General features: G+C 49.1%; 2 protein-coding genes across 2 annotated transcripts in view; one reads left to right on the top strand and one right to left on the bottom strand.

Moving 5' to 3' along the window:
- Positions 1-5,616, top strand: part of LPIN3 (lipin 3) — a 32,144-nt gene extending 26,528 nt beyond the window's left edge. Inside the window, exons 17-20 of the mRNA XM_043987410.1 lie at positions 1,952-2,104; positions 3,899-4,013; positions 4,117-4,220; positions 5,338-5,616. Coding sequence (XP_043843345.1) covers positions 1,952-2,104; positions 3,899-4,013; positions 4,117-4,220; positions 5,338-5,491 — 526 coding nt within the window. The 3' untranslated portion in view covers positions 5,492-5,616. The remainder of the gene's footprint in view (positions 1-1,951; positions 2,105-3,898; positions 4,014-4,116; positions 4,221-5,337) is intronic.
- Positions 5,617-10,903: 5,287 nt separating this feature from the next.
- On the bottom strand, positions 10,904-20,244 carry EMILIN3 (elastin microfibril interfacer 3). The gene is made up of 4 exons (XM_043990347.1): positions 20,063-20,244; positions 17,020-17,142; positions 13,217-13,461; positions 10,904-12,798 (listed from the first exon to the last, which is right to left on the bottom strand). Exons 1-4 carry the CDS (start codon positions 20,242-20,244, stop codon positions 10,904-10,906), a joined length of 2,445 nt encoding a protein of 814 aa, XP_043846282.1.
- Positions 20,245-24,904: the final 4,660 nt, after the last annotated feature.

Raw genomic sequence — 24,904 nt, 5'->3', positions numbered from 1 at the left:
GAGCTGTCTTGTAGTAGATTACTGCTTTGGGGAGGGAAGGGGCTCAGGTCTGTTTTCCTTCCCTTCCTAGGAATGAGTGCCCACCAGGCTGGCCATCTGGGCTTCTAGGCTCTGTCTCAGGCATTGATCCCTGACAATTTCTTAACCAGAAAGGTTAAGGGAGGGGGGGAGGGGGTGTCCTCAAAGCCTTCAGCTGAAATGATACTAGCACTTCATGGATTGTGCTTTCAGTGATGTTGGATTCAGCATCTCCTACTCTTAATCATTTCTCTGGTGCAGTTGAAGGAACAGAGGGCATTGCTCCTGGTGGCAATGCCTTTGACTCCAGGCAGACTTTCTGTTTGGGGTCCCAGAGCTCACTTCATCTGCTGTGCCTACAGGGCTGACCAGGGGAATAAGTGGGTGTCTTGGAGGGGTGGGTAGGGAAAGAGGAGGGGGAGGTAGGCAGCAGACCAGATTTGCCACAGGATGGCAGTGTCTGCCACTTGAGAGAAAATGAGGGTGCAATTCAATGGGGGCTAAGACTTCCCCTGGTATTTTTTTCTAAGTAGCTCAGCCCTGACCTCAAGAGTTGAGAAGAAGCTAGGGTGGAATGGTGTCTCACCTTCAGAGAGGAGCACCTGGATCCTGGCAGGGTGGCAAGGAGTTTCTGGGACAACATATCCAACCTCCCCACATACCCTTTCCTCCCTGTGGCCATTGAAAATAACAGGCCATGGGTTCACTCAAGTCCCTTGGGAAACCTCTAAAGTCCATGACAGTTATTTTAATTCAACCCTTCCAGCACCTCCAAAGAAGGGAGAGAAAACATTTATGAGCTGAGAGTTTGAAAAGATCTCAAGGTCTAGTCTCTCCCTCTTTTCTGAAACCCTTGCACATTTTTTTTAAAACCCAGAAACAAGGCAGTGAAGTGGCGCAGTGGATAAAGCACCGACCCTGGATTCAGGAGGACCTGAGTTTAAATTTGACCTCAGGCACTTGACACTTACTAGCTGTGTGACCCTGGGCAAGTCACTTAACCCTCAGTGCCCTGTAAATGAATGAAAGAAAGAAAGAAAGAAAGAAAGAAAGAAAGAAAGAAAGAAAGAAAGAAAGAAAGAAAGAAAGAAAGAAAGAAAGAAAGAAAGAGAAAGAAAGAAAGAGAAAGAAAAAACCCAGAGACAGATTCTTGGGAAAGGTGTGTCAGGGTTTCTATTCTCCCTAAGTTTCTTCAGTCCCTTCTGCTTCAGTGGGTTGCTGTTTATTCTTAGCCTATTATTCATCATGAGTTCAGAGGACAGTTGCTCCTCTCACTCATACTGGGTCCTTCACAGCTTCAATGCCTCCTCAGCCACCATTCTCCAGTGGGCCCCTAAAATATTCTGTAACCTGGGTCACAGCTTTATACTTTACTTTTCCTCTACAGTGGCTTTTGTTCTGGCCCCTCAGGGTGTGAGGGAATGAAGGAATATGAGTGAACGAATGAATTAAAAAAGCATTTATTAAGCGTTCACTACATGCAAAGCACTGTTTGATGTGCTGGAGATACAAAGAGAAAAACAAGACGATCCCTGCTTTCAGGGTGAAAAGAGGAGGGGCGTGTGTGCGTGCGTGGCAGGCTGACATCTGCCTGAGTCTTTGCCTGTTTCCTGGGGGAGAGTGGGAGGTGGGACTCAAAGGTTCAGAGCACCACCAGGCTTTGCTGACCTTTCCCTCTGGATCTAGGGCCTCTTCCCCAGATTGTGCCTTTGGTGATGTTGGAGGCAGCATCCTACATGTGGAAAGTCCTGCCCAGAGTGTCTCCAGAGAGTAGGAAAGAGCAGAGAGCATAAGTCTGGGCACAAGTACACACCATTGTCTTGGGGCAGATTTCCCCTTCTGGCTGATGTCTGCTCTCCTGGCAGGTTAATTGGGAGAGCTGATTCTGGTGGCCACTGGGCCATCTGTAACAAGTTCTATGGTCTCTTTCCAGAAATGGGTACAAATTCCTTTACTGCTCAGCCCGATCCATTGGCATGGCGGACCTCACTAAGGGCTACTTGAAGTGGGTGAATGAGCAGGGCTGTGCTCTCCCCAAAGGCCCCCTTCTTTTGACCCCCACCAGCCTCTTCTCTGCTCTTCACAGGTAAAATGTAACCCTTCTCCCTGTCCAAATTCATTAGAGTTTATGAAACCCCTGGAATCAACCAAGCAGCAAGCATTTAAGTGCCTATGATGTGTCAGGCATGTGCTATGTATGGAATGGCTTGAAACAGCATTGGGTGGTCCCTCTCACCTTATCCTGGGTACTTTGTAGCTTGGACCTGCTGGCTGAGAAAGTTGTCCCCACTAGAAGATAATTGATGCTTATGGGGTGAGGAGGAAGTCAAGGCTTCTCTAAGAATGTTACCTCTGGGGGAGATGAACTTAGATGTAGAAGTTTGCCACCATCTGAAATGGGATCCAGAAAGCTTTCATTTGTTCCTTGTCCCCTTCCTGTCCTCCAATTTCAGTCAATACCATCATTACAACCAATCACACTTAAGGTTTACAAAGGGCTTTTCCTATCATTTAGGTAGAATACATTTAGGTAGAAAACTCTCCCAGTTTTAAAGATAAGGAAACTGTCCAAGACAGGCATCAGGCCCATTGTCATTCAAGCAGCTGGTATTTGAACCTGGGTCTCCTGGATCCCCATCACCAGCTCTTCCCATTGTATCATGTATACCTCTTAGTACTTTCCCTCAGCTCCTGGGGAGGGGGCCAAAGATCTTGATCTCCAATGCAGCGCTGGCCTTCGAGTTAGGAAAGACCTGTATTTAAATCTCACCTTAAGAGATCCGACTTGTCAGCTGTGAGCTTATGAAGCCTGGTCTTCATTTTCCTCTTCTATAAAAAGGAGGCAATACTATAGGACCCAGGTCATGGTGTGTATGATCAAATGAGATGGTGGTGTATTTGAACAATTGGCTACTATTTTTTAATCATAAAAACAGTTTATTATTTTCCAGTTACATGTAAAGATAGTTTTCAACATTTGTTTTCATAAGATTTTTAGTTCCAAATTTTTCTCCATCCCTCCCATCCCTTCCCCTCAAGACAGAAAGCAATCTGATACAGGTTATATATGTACAATCACATTAAACACATTTCTGTATTAGTCATGTTGTGAAAGAAGAATCAGAACACAAGGGAAAAACCTCAAAAAATAAAAAATAAAAACAAAAGTAGAAACAGTATGATTCAATATGCATTCAGAATCCACAGTTCCATCATGAGTTCTTCAGAACTGTCTTGGATCATTGTATTATTGAGCTAAGTCTATCACAGTTGATCATCATACATTGTTATTACTGTGTACAATGTTCTCCTGGTTCTGCTCACTTCACTCAGCATCAGTCCACTTAAGTCTTTCCAGGATTTTCTGAAATCTTCCTGCTCATCATTTCTTGTTTTTGTTTTTGTTTTAGTGAGGCAATTGGGGTTAAGTGACTTGCCCAGAGTCACACAGCTAGTAAGTGTTAAGTGTCTGAGGCCAGATTTGAACTCAGGTACTCCTGACTCCAGGGCCAGTGCTTTATCCACTGCACCACCTAGCTGCCCCCTGCTCATCATTTCTTACAGCACAATAGCATGCTATTACATTCATATACCACAACTTGTCCAGCCATTCCCCAATTGATGAGCATTCCCTAGATTTCTAAATCTTTGCCACCACAAAGAGAGCTGCTATAAATATTTTTGTACCTGTGGGTCCTTTTCCCTTTTTTATGATCTCTGGGATACAGACTAGTAGTGGTATTACTGGGTCAAAGGGTATGCACAGTCCCATGGCCCTTTGGGCATAGTTCCAAATTGCTCTCCAGAATAGTTGGATAAGTTCACAACTCCACCAACAATGCATTAGTGGCTACTGTTACTGTCTCTACCCTCTCCCTAGGGAGGTGATTGAAAAGAAGCCCGAGTTATTCAAGATTGCCTGCCTGACTGACATCTATCGCCTATTCCTGCCCTATGGAGAACCCTTCTTTGCTGGCTTTGGGAACCGGGCCAGTGTAAGTGTATCCACTCTCCACCTTCTGAGCTGGGCTGGGTCAGGCCGGGGCCAGGCCAGGCCCCTCCTTCCCACCTCTCCAACTTCTCCCTGCTCTTTTCCAGGACGTCTATGCTTATCTTCATGTAGGGATACCCAAATCCCGAATCTTCACTGTCAACCCCCAAGGAGAGCTCGTTCAGGAACTTATCAAGAACCACAAGACCACGTAAGTATCACTTTCAAATCAGAGGCTACCTACCTAGTCCATCCCCCTCATTTAATGGATGGAGAAACTGAGGTACTTGGAGCTTAAAGAACTTGCTTGAGGTCACACAGGGAGCAAGTATCAGAGGTGGAATTTGAACACACTTCCTCTGATTCCAGAGCTAGTGTTCTTCATACTGTACTGTGGTGGCCAGACAGTGCTGGGAAGAAAGCACTGGGCCTGGAGTCAAGAATACCTGAGTTCAAATCCAGCCTCAGACACTTATGAACCATATGAACTTGGGCAAGTCACTTAATTTCTATTTGCTTCAGTTTCCTCACCTGTAAATTGGGGATAATAATAGCACCTACCTTGAAAGGTGATTGTGATATGATCCTTGTGAGGATCAAATGAGAAAATAATTATAGACTTAGCACAGTGCCTGCCACCTAGAAAGCCCTATATAAATGTTAGCTATTACTATTGTGTTGCTTTTGATGTCTCCCATCACACAAGAACACTTGTGATGAGATGGAACAGGTTATAAAAAAAAGAAATTGATTTGGGCTAGGATCAGTCTCCTGTGGTTTCTCATCTCTGCCACCTAAGTCCTGTCCCGTCCTGTCTGAAAAGCCTGGGCTTCCTAGGTAAATAGAGATGACAATTGTCTGAGAGGCCTGGAATCAGCGGCATGAATTACTTGGTTGAAGTCATTCCAAGGTCATGTGTGTAAAGTGCCTTACAAATTATAAATTCCTAGAAATGCTAGCTCTTCTCTCAGTTGAGAAGGCAGTGTGGCACAGTGGATAGAGTGGGCTCCCAAACCAGGAAGACCTGGGTTCAAGTGCCAACTCTCACAGATGCTGGCTAGAGGATTCTGGGCAAGTCACCTGTCCCCTCTGTGCCCGCTCAGATTAGAAATTGCAGAGAAGATGCCAACCTGCATTGGTGGAGAAAGTCTCCTCGCTTGTAAGATCCCTCTTCCACTGAAATCACAGGTCCTGTCACTGTCTTATTTCAGCTGAGAAAAGGTTCGGTGAAGCCAGAGAGCCTAGTCCCTTGACTTGTCCCAGGTCCTGGCAGCAGGGCCTGCATTTGGGGCTGGTCCTTGCTGCTTATTCTCTTTCCCCTCCCTTAGGTATGACCGGCTCAGGGAGACAGTGGAGCTCATCTTTCCACCTCTAAAAGTGGGGCCCAGCGTGGAGCTGGTCAATCCGGAGTATAGCCAGTTCTGCTTCTGGAGGAATCCCCTGCTTACCCTTCACCTGCAAGACCTCACGTGCCTGGATTAGAACCTCTCTGCACCCATTCTACCCCCCCCACACACAACCATGCGCGCGTGCACACACACACACACACACACACACACACACACACACATCCCCTTCTCCTCCCACAATACACACATGCTTCCCTACCTTTGGGAGGGCAAGGATCAGCCCATCTTCTCTTCTACTTTGCCAGGATTACATGAGGGCCTAATTCAGAATCAGAAATCTCAATGTGGTCAATGTGCCCTGGTCCCAGCATGGGCTGTGATGGATTAGAATCTGTGACACTGAGCATAGTAGTGTGGTGAGGGGAGGGTCCAGGGATTCCTCCTGGGGCAGGCCAAAGGGGTCCTGCTGCTTGGCCAGCTGGAGTAGCTATTTCTCTTGCCCCAGCTCATAGGTTGTGGGAATAGAGTATTAGAGCTGGAGGAGGGGAGGAGGCCCAGTGTGGAAAGAGGTCTCAGTCTTGTTATACTGGAGAAATTAAACCAAGAGTGTGTAGCTGCCCTTGCAATTTATTCTGTGTCTTGACCTGCCTGTCTGTCTATCCATCATCCAGGGCTATGTTTCCCTCATTCATAGGGATGTTTCCCTTTCCCTTTTCTTTTCTTTTCTTTTTTTTTTTTGGTGGGGCAATGAGGGTTAAGTGACTTGCCCAGGGTCACACAGCTAGTAAGTGTCCAGTGTCTGAGGCCCAGTTTGAACTCAGGTCCTCCTGAATCCAGGGCTGGTGCTTTATCCACTGCACCACCTAGCTGCCCCCAGGGATGTTTCCCTTTGAACTTTTTCCCAAAGTAGCATCTTGCTGCAATGGAAAGTGTACCAGACTGGAAGTCAGGAAACTTGGGTTCAAATCTTGACTCTATCAACTTACTCCTTTTGTGACTTTGAGAAAGTCACTTCCTTCCTTTGGACCCTCATTTCCTAATCTGTAAAATGATTGAACTTAGTGATCTTCAATGTCTTTTCAGGCTCTAAATCCTAGGACTATGTGAGTTCCTACACAGTATAGTAGATAAAACTTGATTGGGAGTGAGCAAGAACTGGGTTCAAATCCCAACTCAAACACTAGTTGTATGACCTTGGGCAAGTCAGCTAACCCCTCTAAATCTCAGGTTCCTTATCAGTAAAATGTGATAATAATAGCACCTAACTCATAGGGTTGTTATATCAAGTGAAATGATACTTGTAAAGTGCTTTGCAAACTTTATAAAGAACTATAAAAATGCCAACTATTATTATCATCATTATAACTTCTAAGGTACCTTCTGGTTCTCTTGCAGCTGCCTCTGTCTTCAGCTGTCTGTCCATTCATCTCCCAGGCTTCTTCTTCCCCCTCATCCTATCCTCAGCTTTCTGGCCCAAAGGACAGATCACTCTTGGATGTGCTTTCTAGCTCCTCCTGCCCTCCTCTCCCTTCCCCCCTCCCCGGGTGTGTGTTGACACGTGCTATATCTAGGGTTGTTCTTTCTGAGGACAGAGGACATAAATGGAATCACTGCCTTGGGACTCCAGAGTGAGGGGTGATTGGCATTGCCATGGGACAACTCGATATGGAATCACAGAAATCCAGAACGTTAGAGTGGGATGGAATTGGGAAGCCATTCTAGTGCAGCCCTCTCATGTTATACATAAAGAACCTCAGACCTGTGGAAGTTAAGCTAGAAGGCAGCTAGTCAGAAGGTACGGGGGGGGGGGGGGAGGGAGAGGGAGGGAGGGGGAGGGGGGGAGAGGGAGGGGAGAGCCCAGGATCCCCTTGGATATCCTGTTTAAGGGGACAAATATGGATGATGAATTAATGAAGGATACTGCAAGCAAGTAGAAAGAATGTCATGAAGTTAAAAACGAGTGTCATAAAAGCTAAGGAGAGTGTGTCCAAGATTAGGGGGTGATCAATAGCATCAAAAAGAATAAGGACTAAATAGAAATATCTATGAAGCCCCTTGAATGTTTTGAAAATTCTATGTGCTTTTCATTAAACTCTCATTCCTATTCACTATGGAAAAAAAAAAAGGTACCTGAACCCAAGTATTCACCCCGAGGGTTCTTGCCACTGTACCATGCCACCAGGACACGGCTTATATTCAGGGACAAAGGTTCTTGTCAAGTGTGGGGATAGTGGGCAGGATGATAGTTCGTGTTCGGGAACTCGTAAAGTGTGGGTAAATGTGGCTATAGTGAGTAGGGACGCATCTTCTAACGGACAAGGGCTGTTATAAATGGGTAAGAAGGCTTTCTTCCCTAGTCGAGCTCCCAAAAGTGTATGTGTGTGTGCGTGCGCGCGTATGTTGGGGCGCGGGGCGGGGGTGGTGACTCTGTGCCTCTCTCTGGGCTAAGCATATGCTCAAACAACTGAGGCATCTGCCTTAGCATTTAGAGGTAATTAATGCTGACAGCAGGACCCTGAGTCTTTTGGGAAATGAGTTTTGGTCTTTCTTCCTGGAGGATGTTGGCCTACTCAGTCAGTCCCCAGCTCTCTCAGACCCATGTAGAGGTGGGCTGAGAAATACGCAGGGTTTATGCATCAGCTGTTCCACTCCCAAGGTAGTAGAGGTCTCTGGTCAGTCTCTCTGGGCCTTCCCAATACCTTGAGGACTGTAGAGAGGATAGCACTCACTGATCAGAGAGGCTGACAACCTTTGGACTGGCTGGTTCACAGAGTGGCTTGGCAGTTCTTTCTCTCTCAGGCATGTGGTGCGATCTGCTTGTCCTGAGCCCCCATGCTCTTTTCCAAGCTTGCCCTTAGCTCTTACAGGCATCAATCAGGTTAGTAACCTAACATAGGATCCCTCCTTGGCTTAGTGTGAGGAGTCAAGCAACTGCATAAGGTTTTGTAGAACCTAAAAATATTCAAGGTAGGAGGGACATTAGAGATGATTTGGGTCAACCTTCCTGTTTTTACATGTAAGGAAGAGAAGGTGAAGTGTCCTGAATAATCCTAATCATAAACAACTAGCATTTATATAGCACTTTAAATTTTGCAAAGTGCTTTACTTTAACTCATTTGATCCTCACAACAACCCTGTGAGATACGTGCTATGGTTATCGCCATTTTACAGAAGAGGAAACTGAGGCACAGAGAGGATAAATACCTTGTCCTTACAGCTAGTAAGTGTCTGTGATAGGACTCACTCTAGTCTCCCCGACTCCCAGTCCTACAGTCTATCTATGTGCCACCCAGTTGCCTCACGGTCACACAGTTGCAGAGAAAGGGCACGAACCCAGGTCTCCTGACTTCCAGTCCTGAGCTCTGTTCACTCTACCATCCTGAGGAACCAAAATGAAAGCATGTCTCCCTCCTGGGTTGATGGTGCATGGGGTGGGAGATGCACCTGGCCTGCTTGTCCCCTTCCCCATTTCCCTGTGTTGGGGACCTAACACAGGATCCCTTCTTGGCTTAGTAGGGGGAGTCAACCAACTGCTTAATTTGTCACAGACTACTAAACAGAATTCAAGGTGAGAGGGACATTAGAGATGATCTGGGTCAACCTTTCCAATTTAACATGTAAGGAATTGTCGTTACCCCCTCCTCCCTAATTGTCTGTGCCTCTGAGCTGTCTTGGCTTGGGGTCTAGTTCCTCCCCACTCCCCCCGCCCCCAATGCTGCCCCGGGACTGGTAAGTGATTCTTCCAAGTCCAAAATGATCCCCAAATCTGTCCCAGTCCTTGTGGAGACTGCCCTGGGACAAAGGCACTGGTGTGAGGAGACAGGCATGCCCCTGCTGTGTCCCCTCGGCCCCAGCTCCTGTTTCTCCTAATCAAAGGGATCACTTTCTGACTGGCGAGAAGCTTTAATCCATTTCCTGCCCTCCCCAAACTGAACAAACAGTTTCAAATCCAAATGAAACACAGAGTATCAATAGGAAACAAGGGAGACCTAACAGGGTCTTCTACAGGGAAGGCGGGCAGGGGTGGTGGTGAGACTGAGTGTCATTTTTCTCTCCCCCACCTCTGTTTGAGCTGGAAAATACCCAGTGCGGGCTGGGTGCTGGGCACAGGCTCTCCCTCTCCCAATACCCTGGTTCTGTCCCGAGAAAAATGAGCCCGCTCCCTTTGCTTCATGGAGGAAGTCAAGTTTCTAAGTCACCCCCACCCCCGGGTCCCTGAGCAGGTGGTGGCAGGCAAGGGAGCATTTTCCAAGGGTCTTTCAAAAGGCCAGCTTAGCACCCACAATTCCAAGCTGTTGCTCATCATCTTAGGGGTGGTTTCATGCCCGGAAGTCTCACCAGGCAGGCCTTTGGGGTGGGTGGCTGGACGTTAGGAGCTGCACCATTTCACCCCAGCTGTTGCTATCCTTTCTTAAGAATGGCTCTGCTTTGCTGAGACTCCACCCATCTGGTTGAGAAGAATTTCTGTTTCAATGGGAATCTTATGAATGGACACAAAGGACAAAACAGGATCACAGCACTTAGAGCTGGAAAGGGATCTTCAAGATCATCTTCAACCCCCTTCCCCCATTTTACAGATGAGGAAATCGAGGCCCCAAATCCTGACTTGTCCAAAGTCACCCAGGTAGTAAATAGTCAAGCTGGAGTTTCAACACACATTCTGACTCCAAATCTTAGGTTCACTTCATGACACCACAGGACTGGCCCAGGTCCCAACTGCCCCAAGGGCCGTGCTTAGTGCAAGGTCCTTTCCCGGATGGGATGGAAATGGATATGAGGGGAAAACAGTCTCACAAGCTCCTGTATCTTTAGGAACTTCTACTATTGAATGCTCCCTTTGTTCTTTTCCTTGAGGGACTGCTTTCCTTGCCTTTGAGGAGAAAGTAGATACCTGCACCCTCCCCTTAGAGGAGGAGAGGCCCCCAGGGAAGAAATCGGCCATCTCTAGGTTAAACCCCGCCCCCTCGGGTTTCCCAGTCGGTTGGAGCACTTAGTGTCCTCTGACCTAGAAGCAGAGGCTCCTCATAGAGATGCAAAGCTGCCACGTGTGGGAGAGAAGAGGGAGCAAGAGCTTTCCCTCTCAGCTCACCAGACCCCGGAGGAGATCCTGCTGAGAACAAAGTCTGAAGGAGAGGCGTGGATGGGATGAGAATGGCATCAGAGGAAGCCCTCCGGGAGTCTTTGGGGAAGGCCAGCTCATCCTGGTGGTGGAGATAAAGCCTCCTCACTGTCATGCCTGGCTGCAGCTCCCGAGGCCTGATGTGGTTGAAGAAGCCTTAAAAAGGCTGCAGAGTCCAACGCCCTCTCTCCAGGCACCACGGCCAGCATCTGGGGCACTCCGAGATTCTCTGGTTTGGCCAGGGCACGTCCTGCTTTGGCAGTTAAGATGGCTTCATGAGCCGCGTGATGATGAGCTGAGATGATGGGAATTATCAAGGAAATTTCCCCAAATGGGTTTTCAGTGGCGTGCGGAGTAGGGATGACTCGTGGCAGCAGAGAGACCTTCAAGGGGCTCAGGCCGAGTCTGATCCTGGCTCAGAGCTGTCTAGTTCTCCTGCTGCTCTTCAGCCAGCGGCAGAGGCCCAATGTGCTCCGACAGCTCAGCCACTTTGGCCTGGCAGTCCATGAGGCCGTCTCGGAGGCTGACGATCTCCTGGGAATGGGCAGCCACGGTTCTGTTCAGCTGGTCCATGTGAACCCACAACCCTCCTACCCGTCCCAGGACCTCGTCCTGAAGACTGTCCAGCCCTCCAGCAAGAAGGCCAAGCTTCCCACAGGTGCTCTCTACCTGGGCCACCCGCTGCTCAAAGCGGTCTACCTCCTGCTGCACTTTCTGCGCTGCATCTTGGCAATTGCTTAGGTCCCCGGCAATCCTGGCTTTGAGCCTCTCCAGGTCGCCCTTGAGGCTCATAACCTGCTTGTTACTCACCAGAAGCCTGGATCCCTGGTCACTGACCTTGGCTTGGATCGAGTGGACCTCGTCTTCCACTCTCCGTTCCCGTTCATCAAGTGAGGAGTTGACGTACAAGACAGTGTCCGAGTACTGACTGACAGAGTCTTTGAGGCCGGTCAGGGATTTGCTAACCGTGTTGAGGTTGATTTTAAGCAGAGTGATCTCTCCTTGGAGAGAGTTGGTCACTGCTTCCTCCAGCTGTCTCTGGATCTCTGAGACAGTGGCATTGAGCTTCTGAAGGAGGTCAGCATTGCTGTCCACCTGCAGCAGCAGCGCACTGCTCTTGCTCTGACACTCCTTCACTTCTGTGGTGAGGGTCGCCATGTCTTTGGACGTGGAGCCCGCAGAACATAAGCTCTCCAGGGAGGTGAGCCTGCTCTCCACCACGGCCAGCTCCTGGACTGTCTGCTGCCGGGTGTTGGCCAACTCCATCCCCACCAAGGCTAGAGTTGCCCCTTCCGTAGATCTCAGGGTGCTGATGTTTCCCAACTCCCCTACAATGGTCAGGAACCGATCCTCCATGGTCTGCATTCTGTCCTCCACTGTGGTCCTGATGCCGTCTAGCTCAGAGCCCACTAGGCCCCTCATGCCTTCCTCTAGACCTTGACAACAGCCATCCGCCCCTCCCTCGGTAGCGTTAAGCCTGGCCTCCAGGTCTTCTAATCGCTGGTCAACAAAGTTGTCCAGGATGGTGGTGGAGACTGGGCTGATTTCCCCATCTAACTGGGCGGCCTGACTCCTCTGAGCTTCCGAGAGGGTGTGCAGGCCCTTCTCGAGGACGTCCATCCTTTCGGTGACAAACGTCAGGTGGCTACAGCAGTCCTCCACCATAGTCAGCCCCTGGATCTGAGTCTCCAGGAGTGAGAGCTCTTTTTTGATCTCCAGCTCCTTACCATCCAGGGTCTGCTGAAGCCTGAGGCTGGTGGCCTTCTCCTCCTCACACTGCTGCTGCATCTCCTTGATGCGGAAGTCGCACGTGTTCTGCAGGTCGAGTAGTTTCTTCTCAAAGCCATCCAACAGGTCACCCCAGAGGTGGCTCAGTCTCTGGTCGATGTACTCGTCCAGCAGGGTCAGGGAGGTGAGTGGAGATGGCCGGCTCCCCTCCAGGAGGTGTTTGATCTGAGTATCATGACCCAGGACCAGGCTGTGAACCTCATCTAGCAGGCTGGTCTTGGTCTTGAGGATGTCACTTACCTCGGTCACCTTGGTAAGGATCTCCCCTACTGTTGGGAATGGGCCCCCTGCTTTGTCTGCAGGATCCACCACTCCACCAGGGATTATTCCAAAGCCCACAGGGGCATCCGGAACAGTGGGGGGATTCCCCAGGGCGCCAGTCATCCTGCTGCTGTCCTCGTGAACAGTCAGCTGTGAGTGGTCTCCCAGCCCAGCCACAAGGCCACTGAGGGTACCATAGGACTGGGTGAGGCGCTGGACATCACCCTCCAGCCGAGCTAGCCTCTCACCGAACAGGCCGGGGCCTTTCCTACCTGGGAAGGAGAAAATAGAATAACAGGATATAGACATGGGAATTCTCCCAGATATACTCCTCACACCCTGCAGGAAGGATCATAGGTTGCTAAAGACCAGAAGGGACATTTGGACGTCATCTTGTCCAACCCCTTCATTTTATAAATGAGAAACTGAGGCCCAGAGAGGGGAAGTGACTGACTGCTCAAGGTCACAGAGCAAGTATTTAAAGTCACACCCAGTTGGACTCCCCACCCTAACCCACTAGTTTCCCTTAGTGGGGTGTGGGAAAGAATGTGGAAGGAGGTTCTGGATACTCTGTCCCTGGTCCCTGCCATTCTCCCAGCTTGGAGTGGGCCTCATACTCCTGCCTCTAGGCCTGGCTTCTGTTGCCTTGTTTCAGAGAACTCTGCAGGAGCTGGTTACTCATCGGCTCACCATAGGGATGGCTCTTGGGTCCTGGGAAGGGACTGGTGGGCAGTCTGGCATAAGGAGGCATTCTGGGGCCTGGAAATGGCCTCTGCCCAGAGGGAGTCTGGGGGCGTGGCTGAGGTAGAAGGGTTCCTGAGTCAGTGAGAGGATCAGAGCAGGCTTCTCCCGTCAGGCCCTGGCAGCAACGCCAGGACAGCTCCGTGATGGTCTTGTAGCCAATCTTGTATCTGGGTCTAAGGAGGGTTCGATACCTGGGAGAGAGAAGAAATGGACTTCTTTCACTGATGAAGGCGAAGATGACGATAGTAACAGCTAGTACCGACTCTGGAGTAGACCACTCAGCACAAGCTAAACTAACGTCCTGGCTTCTGGGTCCAAGTCCTTGTCCTTGCCCCTGTTCAGGTCAGCCCAACCACAGCCCTTGGCCTAAAAGAGCAGAGACAACCAGTAGGGAAGGGGAAGGATGAGAGGCTGTCATGGTTCATGACAATGATATCCTCAAAGTCCAGTGGCCATAACTGCCCTTTATGGTTCCTGATAACCTTACAAGGTCAGTCTAGCAATCCCCATGTTAAACAATGAAGAAATTGGGTGCTGGAGAGGTTAAAATGACATGCTCATAGTCACTCGGTATCTGAGCTGAGACCCTTACCCAGATGTTCCAATCTCTAAAGGTCAAAATAATTGTGCAGAGTTAGTTTTTCTCTCCTCCCTCCCCTCACAACTTCTCTTCCACCTCTTTCTTGAGAAGCAGTGCTGGTGGGTTTAGGTTACATTATTGGGGCTTCTTTCACCAGTCAGTCACAGGCCAATAGCCCACAGGGTCTTTGGGGACAGAGGGGAGAGGGGAGGAGTGATGGTAGAAGATATCCCACTATCTCCACCATTTTCCTGTTCTAGGATCCCAGATACCCGGGCCCTAAATATTGCCTGAGGGGCCTTCCCTCAATCAGTGCTGTCTGCTCTTTCCCTTCTCATTCTCCCTTTAGTCTAGATGGGAGGAGAAACAGGGCACCATAGAGGATGCTGCAGGCGTAGCCCATATAGCACAGGCTGAGTGGGCATAGCTTCCAAAAGGAAGGAGTTGATTGTCCCTATGCAGACTACATCTGGAGTCTTCTGTAGTTCTGTGTCACAGATGATCATAGGATGATAGAGTTTAAGCTAGAAGGGATCTTAAGAAGGGGGCGGGGCAGCTAGGTGGCACAGGGGATAAAGCACTGGCCCTGGATTCAGGAGGACCTGAGTTCAAATCCAGCCTCAGACACTTGACACTAGCTGTGTGACTCTGGGCAAGTCACTTAACCCTTATTGCCCTGTGCAAAAAAAGAAGTCAAGTCCAGCCCCCCCCATGCCCATTTTACAGATCAGAAAACTGGGGCCCAGAGCTGTTAAGTGACATGCCCAAAGTCATGCCACTAGTAAGGATCCAAGGATGAAGTCAAATTCAGGTCTTCATGGTTCTGAATCTAGTACTCTACTACCCCACACTGAGCATCCAAAGGAGAGCTGCCAGCATTATGAATGCCATCTGGGGACCAGGTGAAGGAACCAAGGTGGGCAGGAGGGGAAGGGGTATTTGCTTGAAGGAAAATGGTGGCTTCCTTTGCTCGACAGGCAGTAATCCAGAAGAGAAATTCAGGTTTTTCTCTTTGTCCCCAAACAGAAAAACTGGGAGCAATGGGGGGAGGGTGTCAAGAGGATAACTTGGAACTAGCAGAGGCACGTGGACAAAGAATGGGCTGCCTTGGGGAGAGATGAGCTCCCCATAACAGGAAGTCTCTAAGCTGGACCTGCAGAAACATGAACAAGATGTAAGGGAGTGGGCTAGGTGGGCCACAAGGCCCCTTCCACCTCTGAAAGTCCATTGTGTTCTTGAGAACCGACAGCCAGAGCCCCCACCCCCCGCTGGGAGGCTCACTCCTCTCTGTAGCTAGAGGAGAGGTGGCTGGATGCTCACAGTGGCATCCTTCCCTCTGTAGAGAATGCTCTGGAGGCTACGTCCCTTCCTAAGATCTCTCAGGCTCTGAGCCACAGCTAGAGGCAGAGAGGTGTCATGGAAAGCATGCTGGGCTTGGGGTCTGGAGCCCTGAGTTTGAATCCCTAGCCTGGCATCGGAATCGTCTGCCTTCAGACAAGACCTTCTATTTTTTTGAGTCTCTGTTTTCTCATCTGTAAAATGTGCCCTGCAAACTGGAGTTATTACCACATCCACATCTACTTCTGCTTGTAAAACCTAGATGATTCTGCATAAACCTCAAATATCACATATCTCCCTCACCTGCCAAGCTCCAAGCTTCTCCCTCCTTCCAACCAGCTGAGGTCTGAGCACCTCTAGCTGAAGAATCCCACCCTCCAGACGTACTTATCCACCCTTTAGTAGGGGCGGGGAAGGGAGAAGGGATGGGAACTGGAGTGTGAGCCGGCTAAGAGTTGGGTAGGATTGACCTTGTGACTTCAGGGGCGAAAAGCTGAGGGCAGGCTGGTGGCTGAGTCCTGGAAAAAAGCATCGAAGACTGGGATCCCTCTCCTCTACTAGCTCCACTGCCCCCCCCCGCCCCCATTGAGAAGGTAACCCTGGTGAAAGGGAGAACTGAGGGAAGGCAGGTGGGGTGAGTGGTAACGGTGGTGGAGGGGGAGCCCCTGAGTCATCCTTCTTCCTGCCTACCAGGCAGAGAACCCCCTGCACTCCAGCCTCTTGGCTCCTGTCTGCTCCCACTGGAGAGGTCCACATGACTTGAAGGTTTCCACTCCTCCCGGGCCTGTTCCATGATCTCAGCTGCAGGCAGCACGAGCGCCCTGGCTTTCTAGGATTCAGGGGGAGGCCGGAGGGCAGGACCATACAGGCTGGCTCTCTTGTTCCCATTGCACAGACAGATGTCCAGGCAGATGTGCATCCTCACACAGACCCACGCCTACACACTTTCTCAGAGACATATGCCCATTGGCATACCTTCATGTGCACGTGCATAGACATGTACTTTGAAACACACATCCACACACACCTACACACTTTTCCAGAAATGAATCCAGCTACAGGCTGATCTAACCTTCCATTGATGCCCATGCATAACCACTTTCCAAGAGACATCTGCATACTTGTATAGACACACTCATACATACAGACAGGTATACAAACCTTCTAAGAGACAAATACACAAGCATACTTTCCTCCTCCCGTGTATATTCATGCATAAACACATGCTCCCATAGACTCACATATATACATTTCACACACACACACACACACACACACACACAGAAGTGGTCTTAACCTCATATATATAATGCCTACTTGACCTAGTCCAGGGTTTCTACACATTTTTTGTGCCCTGGACCCCTTTGGCAGTCTGGTGAAGCCAATGGACCCCTTCCCAGAATAAGGGGTTTGTTTATCTTAAATTCATAATTGAAAGAAATACTGGGTTTCAGTTAGAGATTATTGAAAATGAATTTGTATTTTTTCCCTATACATGTTCACAGATTCCCTAAAACTTGCCCAGGTTACAAACCCCTGGTATAGATACCCACCTCCTTCCCTCTACTTCCTCACCATTTGCCCTCTCCAACAACCCCCTTACAATCCAGCCCGCACTCTCATCATTCCTCTGAAACTTCACTGTCCAAGAATACTGGAAAATGCCTATCGTCCAAATCCAGAAGGTAATTTTTGGGTTCTCTTCCTCTAGGATTTCTTTACAAACTTGGACATTGTTGATCACTCCCCTCTCCTGGATTCTCATTCCTCCCTTAGCTTCTTTGACTGTACCATCTCTCCCCTTGTAAGCTAAATTCTGACAGGTACTCACACCACAGTTCCTGGGCATTTGGGGCCCCAGCTGCACTTGTGATACTCCGCCTTGATGTAGCTCTCAGCCCCATCCTGCAAAATGCATGTCACGTTCTTCTGGACCACATACGCACAAAGCATGCTGGGAAGGCAGAGCAGTCTGTCAGGATCTCTGGCCCCGAGTGACTTCCCTCTTAAAATACTTTTCTCCTCTCTCCTTCCCTGCCCCATATTCCTTCCTCCCTGTACTTGGCATCAAACATTACCACTGTACCCACCTCCCAAACAGGTCTCTCCATTTTTCTTCTTAGGAGCCTTCCTCTGGACACAGATCCAGAGGATGCCTGACCCTTAAACTCCTAGATGGAGACTGCAATGTGTAACCCTGTCCACCAAGCTAGAGTTCTGCTCCTCCTTATTATGGGGGAATTTTAGTATTCTAAGTTTGGTAACCATCAATAAATGCAAATATTTGAATACAACTATGAAATCACAAACTTCAAATTCTTATGATGTTAAAAAAAGTGTATATGGCCTTAATTAAATAATATAAAATAAAATCTTGTTTGTTTTGAGGCTTCCTTTGACATTCTCATCTCTTTTTGTATTCTTTCATATTTTGTTGTTAGTTTTACATAGCTGTGGCCAGTATATATTGTTCTCAAGCTGTTTTCTGTGTCACTTTATGCAAGCATTTCCTTGATTCTTTGTAGTTTTCATATTTGTCTTTGGTGCAGTAATTGTCTAGAGTGTAGTAATATCCTGATGATACCATGATTTACTCAGCCAGTACTCAGACTGACGGCCATAGAACCTGGATTACTTACTGACCGTTTTCAAACATCCCCGGTAGGAGGGAACCACTTGCAGAGGATCAGTGCCTCAGTTTGTGGCAGTTTCATTATTCAGGGTCCCAGGAAGTGCCAGAGACTCTCTTACTATTGCTTGGGGCCCACCTTTTCCACTTCTTCCACTGACCAAGCCCCACTCAGTGTTTTCCCAGACCCGAATTCCTCAAACCCAGGGTGTCTCAGTCCCACTTTTTCATGCTGATGCTGTGATCCCACAGATTTTAGCACATGGGACCAAGATATTCCATACATTCATAGAGAAGATTCTAGGAGGACTTCAGGGAAAATGAAAGAGTGAGGTCAAAGGAGGACCACATCCTCAATATCCCCCTCAAAATCATCAGCAGACATGCAAAACTAAAGAAACTGGCAAAACTTTTAGGAATCCTTAACAACTCACATTCACATGTGCTTGAAGGTTATAGAGCACTCAAAAGGCAAAGTGCCTAACATGTATCATTTCATTTATTTTTCACAAAAATTTTGTGAGGTAGGCACTATTAATGAGTCCATTTAACAGATAGGGAAACTGAGGTTCTGAGACATTGAATGTCCAGGGGAGGATTTAAATCCCTGTCTTCCTTACCCCCAGTCTAACATCCAACACAATGCCACAGAAAAAAAGAATTGGTATCAGCCTTGCACCTTGTCTCCTTGCCTCCAGTTTCTTCCCTCCCACCCAGAGTCAGAGGACCTAGGTTTGAATCTGAACTATGGTATTTAATAGCTGTGTGACTTTGAGCAATAATTGGCATCATTTCTCTGAGCTTTAGTCCCCTTCCAGGTAAAATGAAGGGGTTGCTCTAAATGAGCTCCCTCTAACTTTAGATGCTATGGCCTAGCTAGCCTCTTCAGGTTTTGGGGAAAAGCCTCTCAAGAGGATAGAACCTTCTGTTTTGTTTTGTTTTTTTATCAATGGGGAAACTGAGACTCAGCTAAAGCAACTGACCCAAAGTCCCATAGGGACTCCCATGCTTAGAACCCTGGGCCAAGCACCTGTTATGCATGGCCTACTGAGGGAGTTCATGACCTGGGAGATGACTCCCACACCCCTCCCAGCCCCTAAACATCAGGCACACATGCAGAGCGTTGGCTGAGGCTCAGGGCACGGAGAAACCTATGCTGGGACATCTAGAATAAAAACAGCAGCACATGCCTGAGAGCCAAACTGTAGAGAGGAATGAGGTGGATGGGGAGTGGGGACAGGGAGAACTGAGGCCAGGGAAAGCACAAAGAGGCCCCTTGAAATCCTGGAAGATCCTATGTTGTCTCCTTACCCTTTATCTCCCTAGCCCGATGATCAGACTGGTTGGTGTCCCTGTCCGAGGCTCTAGGAAGGGGTGTTGAGAGAAGGGGGCTGGAAGGATTGGTGAGGGGAGGCCAGCTGGGGGGTGGGTCTGGACTCTCAGACAGCCCCTCCTTCCTCTCCCAGCACCTGGGGCCGGGTTCCCTAGCTTTGCCTGATGTTTGCACTTGGAGCAGCTGGAAAATGTGACTTTCCTGGAAATGTTTCCGTGGGCATAGCCAGTGTTCCAGTCTCCATCCCATTAGGCCTCCTCTGGCTTATTTGTCTTCCCAAACCCCACATCCTTCCCTTCCTGGCCTTCTGAAGAAAGGACATAATTCTCAAGGAAAAAAAAAATGTTCTCTTGCTTCTTCCTTCCCCACCCCAGCACCCACATCACCTTTTCAACCCCTCCTCCCAGGAGGAGACAAGAAGAGAGGAGAGAGAGAGAGAGATGTGAATGGAGAAAGGAAGGAGGAGAGAGAAGGGTGATGCAAAGGGAGGGGAGGGGAAGGGAAAACACCAGAGAGGGAGGTGAAGGCAAAAAAGAGAGAAGGTTGGGGTTGGGTTAGGAAGGAAAAGGAAAAAGACCAGAGAGAGGGGAGACTGGGTGTGGGGAAAGAGGGATTGAGGATTTGAGGATAGGAAAGGAGAGAGCAAGGGAACTGGGAGAGAGAGAGAGAGAGAGAGAGAGAGAGAGAGAGAGAGAGAGAGAGAGAGAGAGAGAGAGAATGAATTTGGGGGAAGTGAGCAAGGGAGTGAATAGTGAATTGGCAGCTAGAACCTTTGTTTTATCCGGTACGACCCTCTTCTCCAAACAGGGTCCTCTCCCCTCCTCCAGTCCCCCAGCTCCGGGGGCCGCACTGGGGGAGAAAGAGGAGTGTATACATGGGGGGCGGGGGAAGGGGGGGGGAGCGGCTTCTTACTTGTTCTGCCCTTCGCGGAGCCGCGGGCTGGATCCCGTCGTGTACAGGTTGTAGCGGCCACCGCTGGGCGGGCCGGGCCGGGGAAAGTAGGTCCCCTTGGCCAGAGCGCAGGAGATCAGTGTCCCGGCGCACAGCCAAAGGCGAAGCCAGCGCGTCCCCCGGTCGGGGGGCCCCATCCCCATCCCCATCCCCGCCGCCCCCCGGCCCACAAGCTGGGGACTTGGCACTGATGCGGCGGCTCCCTCTCTGTCTTACTGCCCGCCTGCGTCGGTCCGGCGCGGGCAGAATCGCTTGGGAAGTGTGGGCCTGAGTTTGGTCTCCAAAAGAGCAAGCCCAAATCGGTAGCAGAGAATGTCCGGAGGAGCCAGGAGCCCAGCGGGGCTCCCCAGCCCCCTCCTGCCACAGGACCCGAGCCCCTTGAATCTCCTGCTCCGGCCTCGCTCCCCCTGCGTCCCCTCCCCCAGATCCACTTTCCTCGAGATCTCTTGAACCCCTTGCTCGGAGCCCCTGCAAACTCCTCTATCACCCCCTTCCTGAACCCCTGTCGCTGGAGCCCCTTCTTCCAGATTCCCAACGCTCCTGCACCTCTCGCTCTGAACCCCGACTCCCAGAGTCCTAGCCTTGCCCCTCCACCGCCAGGGATCCCCTTCCTCCAGTTTGGAGCCCCTAGTCTCTTTCGCTGAGTCCCACTGCCTCGAACCCAAGCCCACAGGTCTCAGTCCCGCCCCGTCTCCCGCTGGGCCCCCGCCCTGGGGCTCCGGCTCCCGCTCTGACTCCGACTCCCGCGCACCCAGGAGCTCGCTACCCGGGGCGGGCTTGTGCTTTTGTAGCGCCTGCGGTCCTGCTGTCTCCACCGGCGCTGGCGGCGGGGCCGGAGAGGGGAGGGGAAGGGAGGGGAGGGGAGGCCGGCAGCAGAGAGGCGGGCTCTCCGTCGATTAGCATAAAGCTCCCTCACCCTCTTCCCCCAGCCCGGACCTCACCCCATCCCGGAGCAGACCCGAGACCCCGCGATCTTAGAGTCTGGAATGGGGGAGCTGGTAGGCAATGCCCTCTTCTCTCCCCACTCAACTCGGCTCAGTACAGGACCGTGGCCCGGCCTGAGCGTCCTCAGGGCGTCCAGAGTGGGACAGGGACAGGGCCCTAGCCCCCAGCTGCTGTGAAAACGGAGGGGTGGAGGGAAGCTAACGCAATTCTTAAACCGCATATTAGTAGAGGTCTGTTATCCGCGAGCTGAGAAGACATCGCCCCCCCACCTCACCACCCTTCTCTGCCCTGCTCGGACCTCATCTGGAACATAGGTTCAGTTCTGGACACCAAGACAGGGGAAGCACAGTGACAAGCTGACTGCACGCAGGGTGATGAGTTTTTCAACCACATGAATTCTTCCAGATGATCTATCCACTAAGTCACAAAGATTTTGAGAACAGTGCATGGACGGAGTGTCCACACCGGAAAGATTGGAGATCCCTGAATTACTGAAAAACAGAAATGTGTCCAGAAAAAGTCGACCGACTGGAGAGATAGTTGGAGGCCATGCCATTTGAAGATCCTTTGAAGGGAAAAGGGAGTGTTTAGCTCGAAGAGGCTTAGGAGAAATATACTCACAGGAGTCAAGTATTAAACGGTAGTTCTTCATGGTCCCAGAAGGCAGTTAAAGGATCAGTGGGTGGCCGTTAGCAGAAAGATAGATTTCGGTTTCTTAAGGAATAATTAATTTCCTAACCATTAGTGATATCCCAAAGTGCAATGAGCAACCTGAAAAAAGAGAGAATAAATTTTCCTTCACTGAATATATGAATCAAAGGCGGAGTGGGATGAGGGTGGGTGTACGGTGCTGGGGAGGACATTACTGGCCAGGTACAAGCTAGACTAGAGCTTAACCTTTTGGGGCCTCAGTTCAGGAGTTTGCAAAATGAGGAGGTTGGACTCGATGGTGTCCGAGACTGTTTCCACAACATCTAAGATCCACAAATCTCCCTCCAGCTCTGAGACAGTGATTCTGTGATCCCAGCCTCTCCTCCCACCCTCTTTGAGTCTCTGCCCAGCCTGGATGTTTCTCTCAGAAAGTAGGAATACCCAGCTTTATCTCCACATTGGTCCTCTTCCACCTCCTGGAAGAGTTGGGAAACATTTAACAACCGTGGGCTTAATCGAAACTCTGTCCACCAGTCCATCCATTCTTCATCACTGGACTTGAAACCCTGATGATGCATGAATTCATATGCCCACAGCCACACACTTACTGTGTGGCTTTGGGCAAGTTATTTTACTCTTCAAACCTCAGTTTCCCCATCTTTAAAAGGAGTCTAAGAATACTTTCAATGACTAGTTCACAGTGTCATTGGGAGGAAGGTACTCTGTAAACTCTAAAGCCCCATAGAAATGGGAGCTATTTTTATTATTTTATTATTATTCAGCTTGTTGCTGTTTAGTCATGACCCCTTTGGGGGGATTTTCTTGGCAGAGATACTGGAGTGGTTTACCATTTCCATCTCCAGTTCATTTTACAGATGAGGAAACTGAGGCAGATAGGATTAAGTGACTTCCCCAGGGTCATACAGGTAGTGTCTGAGGACAGATTTGAATTTATGAAGATGAGTCTTCCTTACTCCAGGCCTGAAACTATCCATTTTGCCCCCAAGCTGCCCTTAAAGCTCAAATCCCATGTTTTCCATACAGACAATCTATATGGACCTCTCCTGACCTAGCCCAAGCAGAATAATTTCCAACACACCTCCCCTAGTCCACCCCACCCCAGCACTATCCTTGGAGTCAGAGGACCTGGATTCAAATCCAGCCTCTGATATTTACTACCCGTGTGGCTTTTGGGCAACTTGCTTAACCTCCTTGGTCCTCACTTTCCTCATCTGCAAAATGAATGGAATTAGGCTAGATGGTCTCTGAGGTGCTAGGTTCCAATGACCTCTGATATTATACTCCAATACTATATCGGTTTTTTTCTGAGCTACTTCACAAAACCACGCAGAGATCCAATCTCTCTTGGGTGAGTTGCCCTCATGAGAGAATCCATTCTCCGAGGACTAGGTTTCTTTCTTTTTTTTTTTTTTTTTTGCAGGGCAATGGGGGTTAAGTGACTTGCCCAGAGTCACACAGCTAGTGTCAAGTGTCTGAGGCTGGATTTGAACTCAGGAACTCCTGAACCCAGGGCTGGTGCTTTATCCACTGCGCCACCTAGCTGCCCCCGAGGACTAGGTTTCTAATGATACATCTCTCTTCACTCAAACAGCTTGGTGGATGCTGCCAGAGCTTAGCCTTTACTGGCACTGCCTTCAAGAACCCAAGGTCACCTTCATATCATGACATCAGAATAGGACTTCAGTGGAGCTAGATAAGATAATATCTAATGATTATTTAAAGAAAGAAGTTCTGGATTTAAATCCTACTTCAAACACATACAAATGACAACTCCTCACTGTCACCAGGCAAGTCTTAGGCAGCAAATTACAGACCAGTTAAACATCTGCATAAGTAGAAGTGTCTACACACACACACACACACACACACACACACACACACACACACTCACACACACAGGATTTCCTACACCAATGAAATCACAACTATGGACTGCCTCCCCCCTCCCTTAAGAGACCACTCAATATCTTTTCTTTTGTATTCTCAGGGTTTATTGAAGTTCAAGGAACACAAAAGCACTTAATAAATGCTTGTTGATGGGTCAGAAAAGTAGATGAGTCAGTCATGGATCAAAAGTTCTGTACTTGTACCCATTTAGAAAACTGGTAAGACACCCTGTTCTTAGTATAATAAGTGCCTGATATTTGTGGATTGTTCTAGCATTTGTTTCTCCTGTGTCCTTAGGCAAGTAATTTAACTTTTGGGAAACTCAGTTTCCCCATTTGCAAAATGAGGGAGTTTGGGGGCAGCTAGGTGGCACAGTGGATAGAGCACTGGCCCTGGATTCAAGAGTACCTGAGTTCAAATCCAGCCTCAGACACTTAACACTTACTAGCTCTGTGACCCTGGGCAAGTCACTTAACACCAACTGCCTCACAAAAAAAAAAAAAAAAAAAGAGGGAGTTTGACTAGCTGACCTCTGAGGTTCCTTTCAGTTCTCCATCTATGATCTTGTGGTCCTAAGGTCTCTGGCACTCTCTGTGGAAGATTTACGGAGGAACATACAGGCTAAGATGGCATTGAAAGAATATGATTTGCACCAGTGGAAGGAGGACCCATGCCAAGAGAATCATGGATCTACCAAAGTATCCATAAATAATGATAGCAATAATGTAGCATACGGCTCCACTGGGACCCAAGTGTGATATTTAAAATCTAATGTGTGGGGGAAACTAGCTTGGATTTACTTATAAATTAGAAGCTTCAGCAACAGTTTAGGCATAAAGCATTTATTAAAGTATATTAGGGGTTAGTAAAGAGAGAACATGTGGCATTCAGAAAGATAGCAAAACCTATCTACCCTAGGGTTCAGACTGGACTCCTCCTTCTCTTCAGCCACCAACTCAAGGTCCCCGCACCAAAAAGAGTCAGATCCAGGGAGCCAGCCTCACTTCCTACTTCCTTTCTCCCTCCCCTGGAAGGGGTGGTCCTTCAAGCTGATTGGTTGAGGGTAGTCTCATGTTGAAGTACAGAGCCTCTAAGAACACTCCCTCTTAGGAGTCAGGCAGGTGTGGTTTTAATTTAATTAGCTTTAAGTAGGCTAATGAGCAAAGTCAATCACTCTCAGTCAGTCTCACTTAATTCAATCAGTTTAGATTAATCTCCTCTGGTTGGGGCCTTTGGGTGTTGACAAAAAGCCCATTATATTTTACATTCCCCCCTGTGCTTAGTTTTTTTGTTTTTTTT

The sequence above is a fragment of the Dromiciops gliroides genome, chromosome 2, assembly GCF_019393635.1.
Source record: "Dromiciops gliroides isolate mDroGli1 chromosome 2, mDroGli1.pri, whole genome shotgun sequence".
NCBI classification, from domain to species: Eukaryota; Metazoa; Chordata; class Mammalia; order Microbiotheria; family Microbiotheriidae; genus Dromiciops; species Dromiciops gliroides.
Note: the sequence above shows the minus strand (reverse complement) of the source record. Positions and strands in the feature narration are given on the sequence as shown.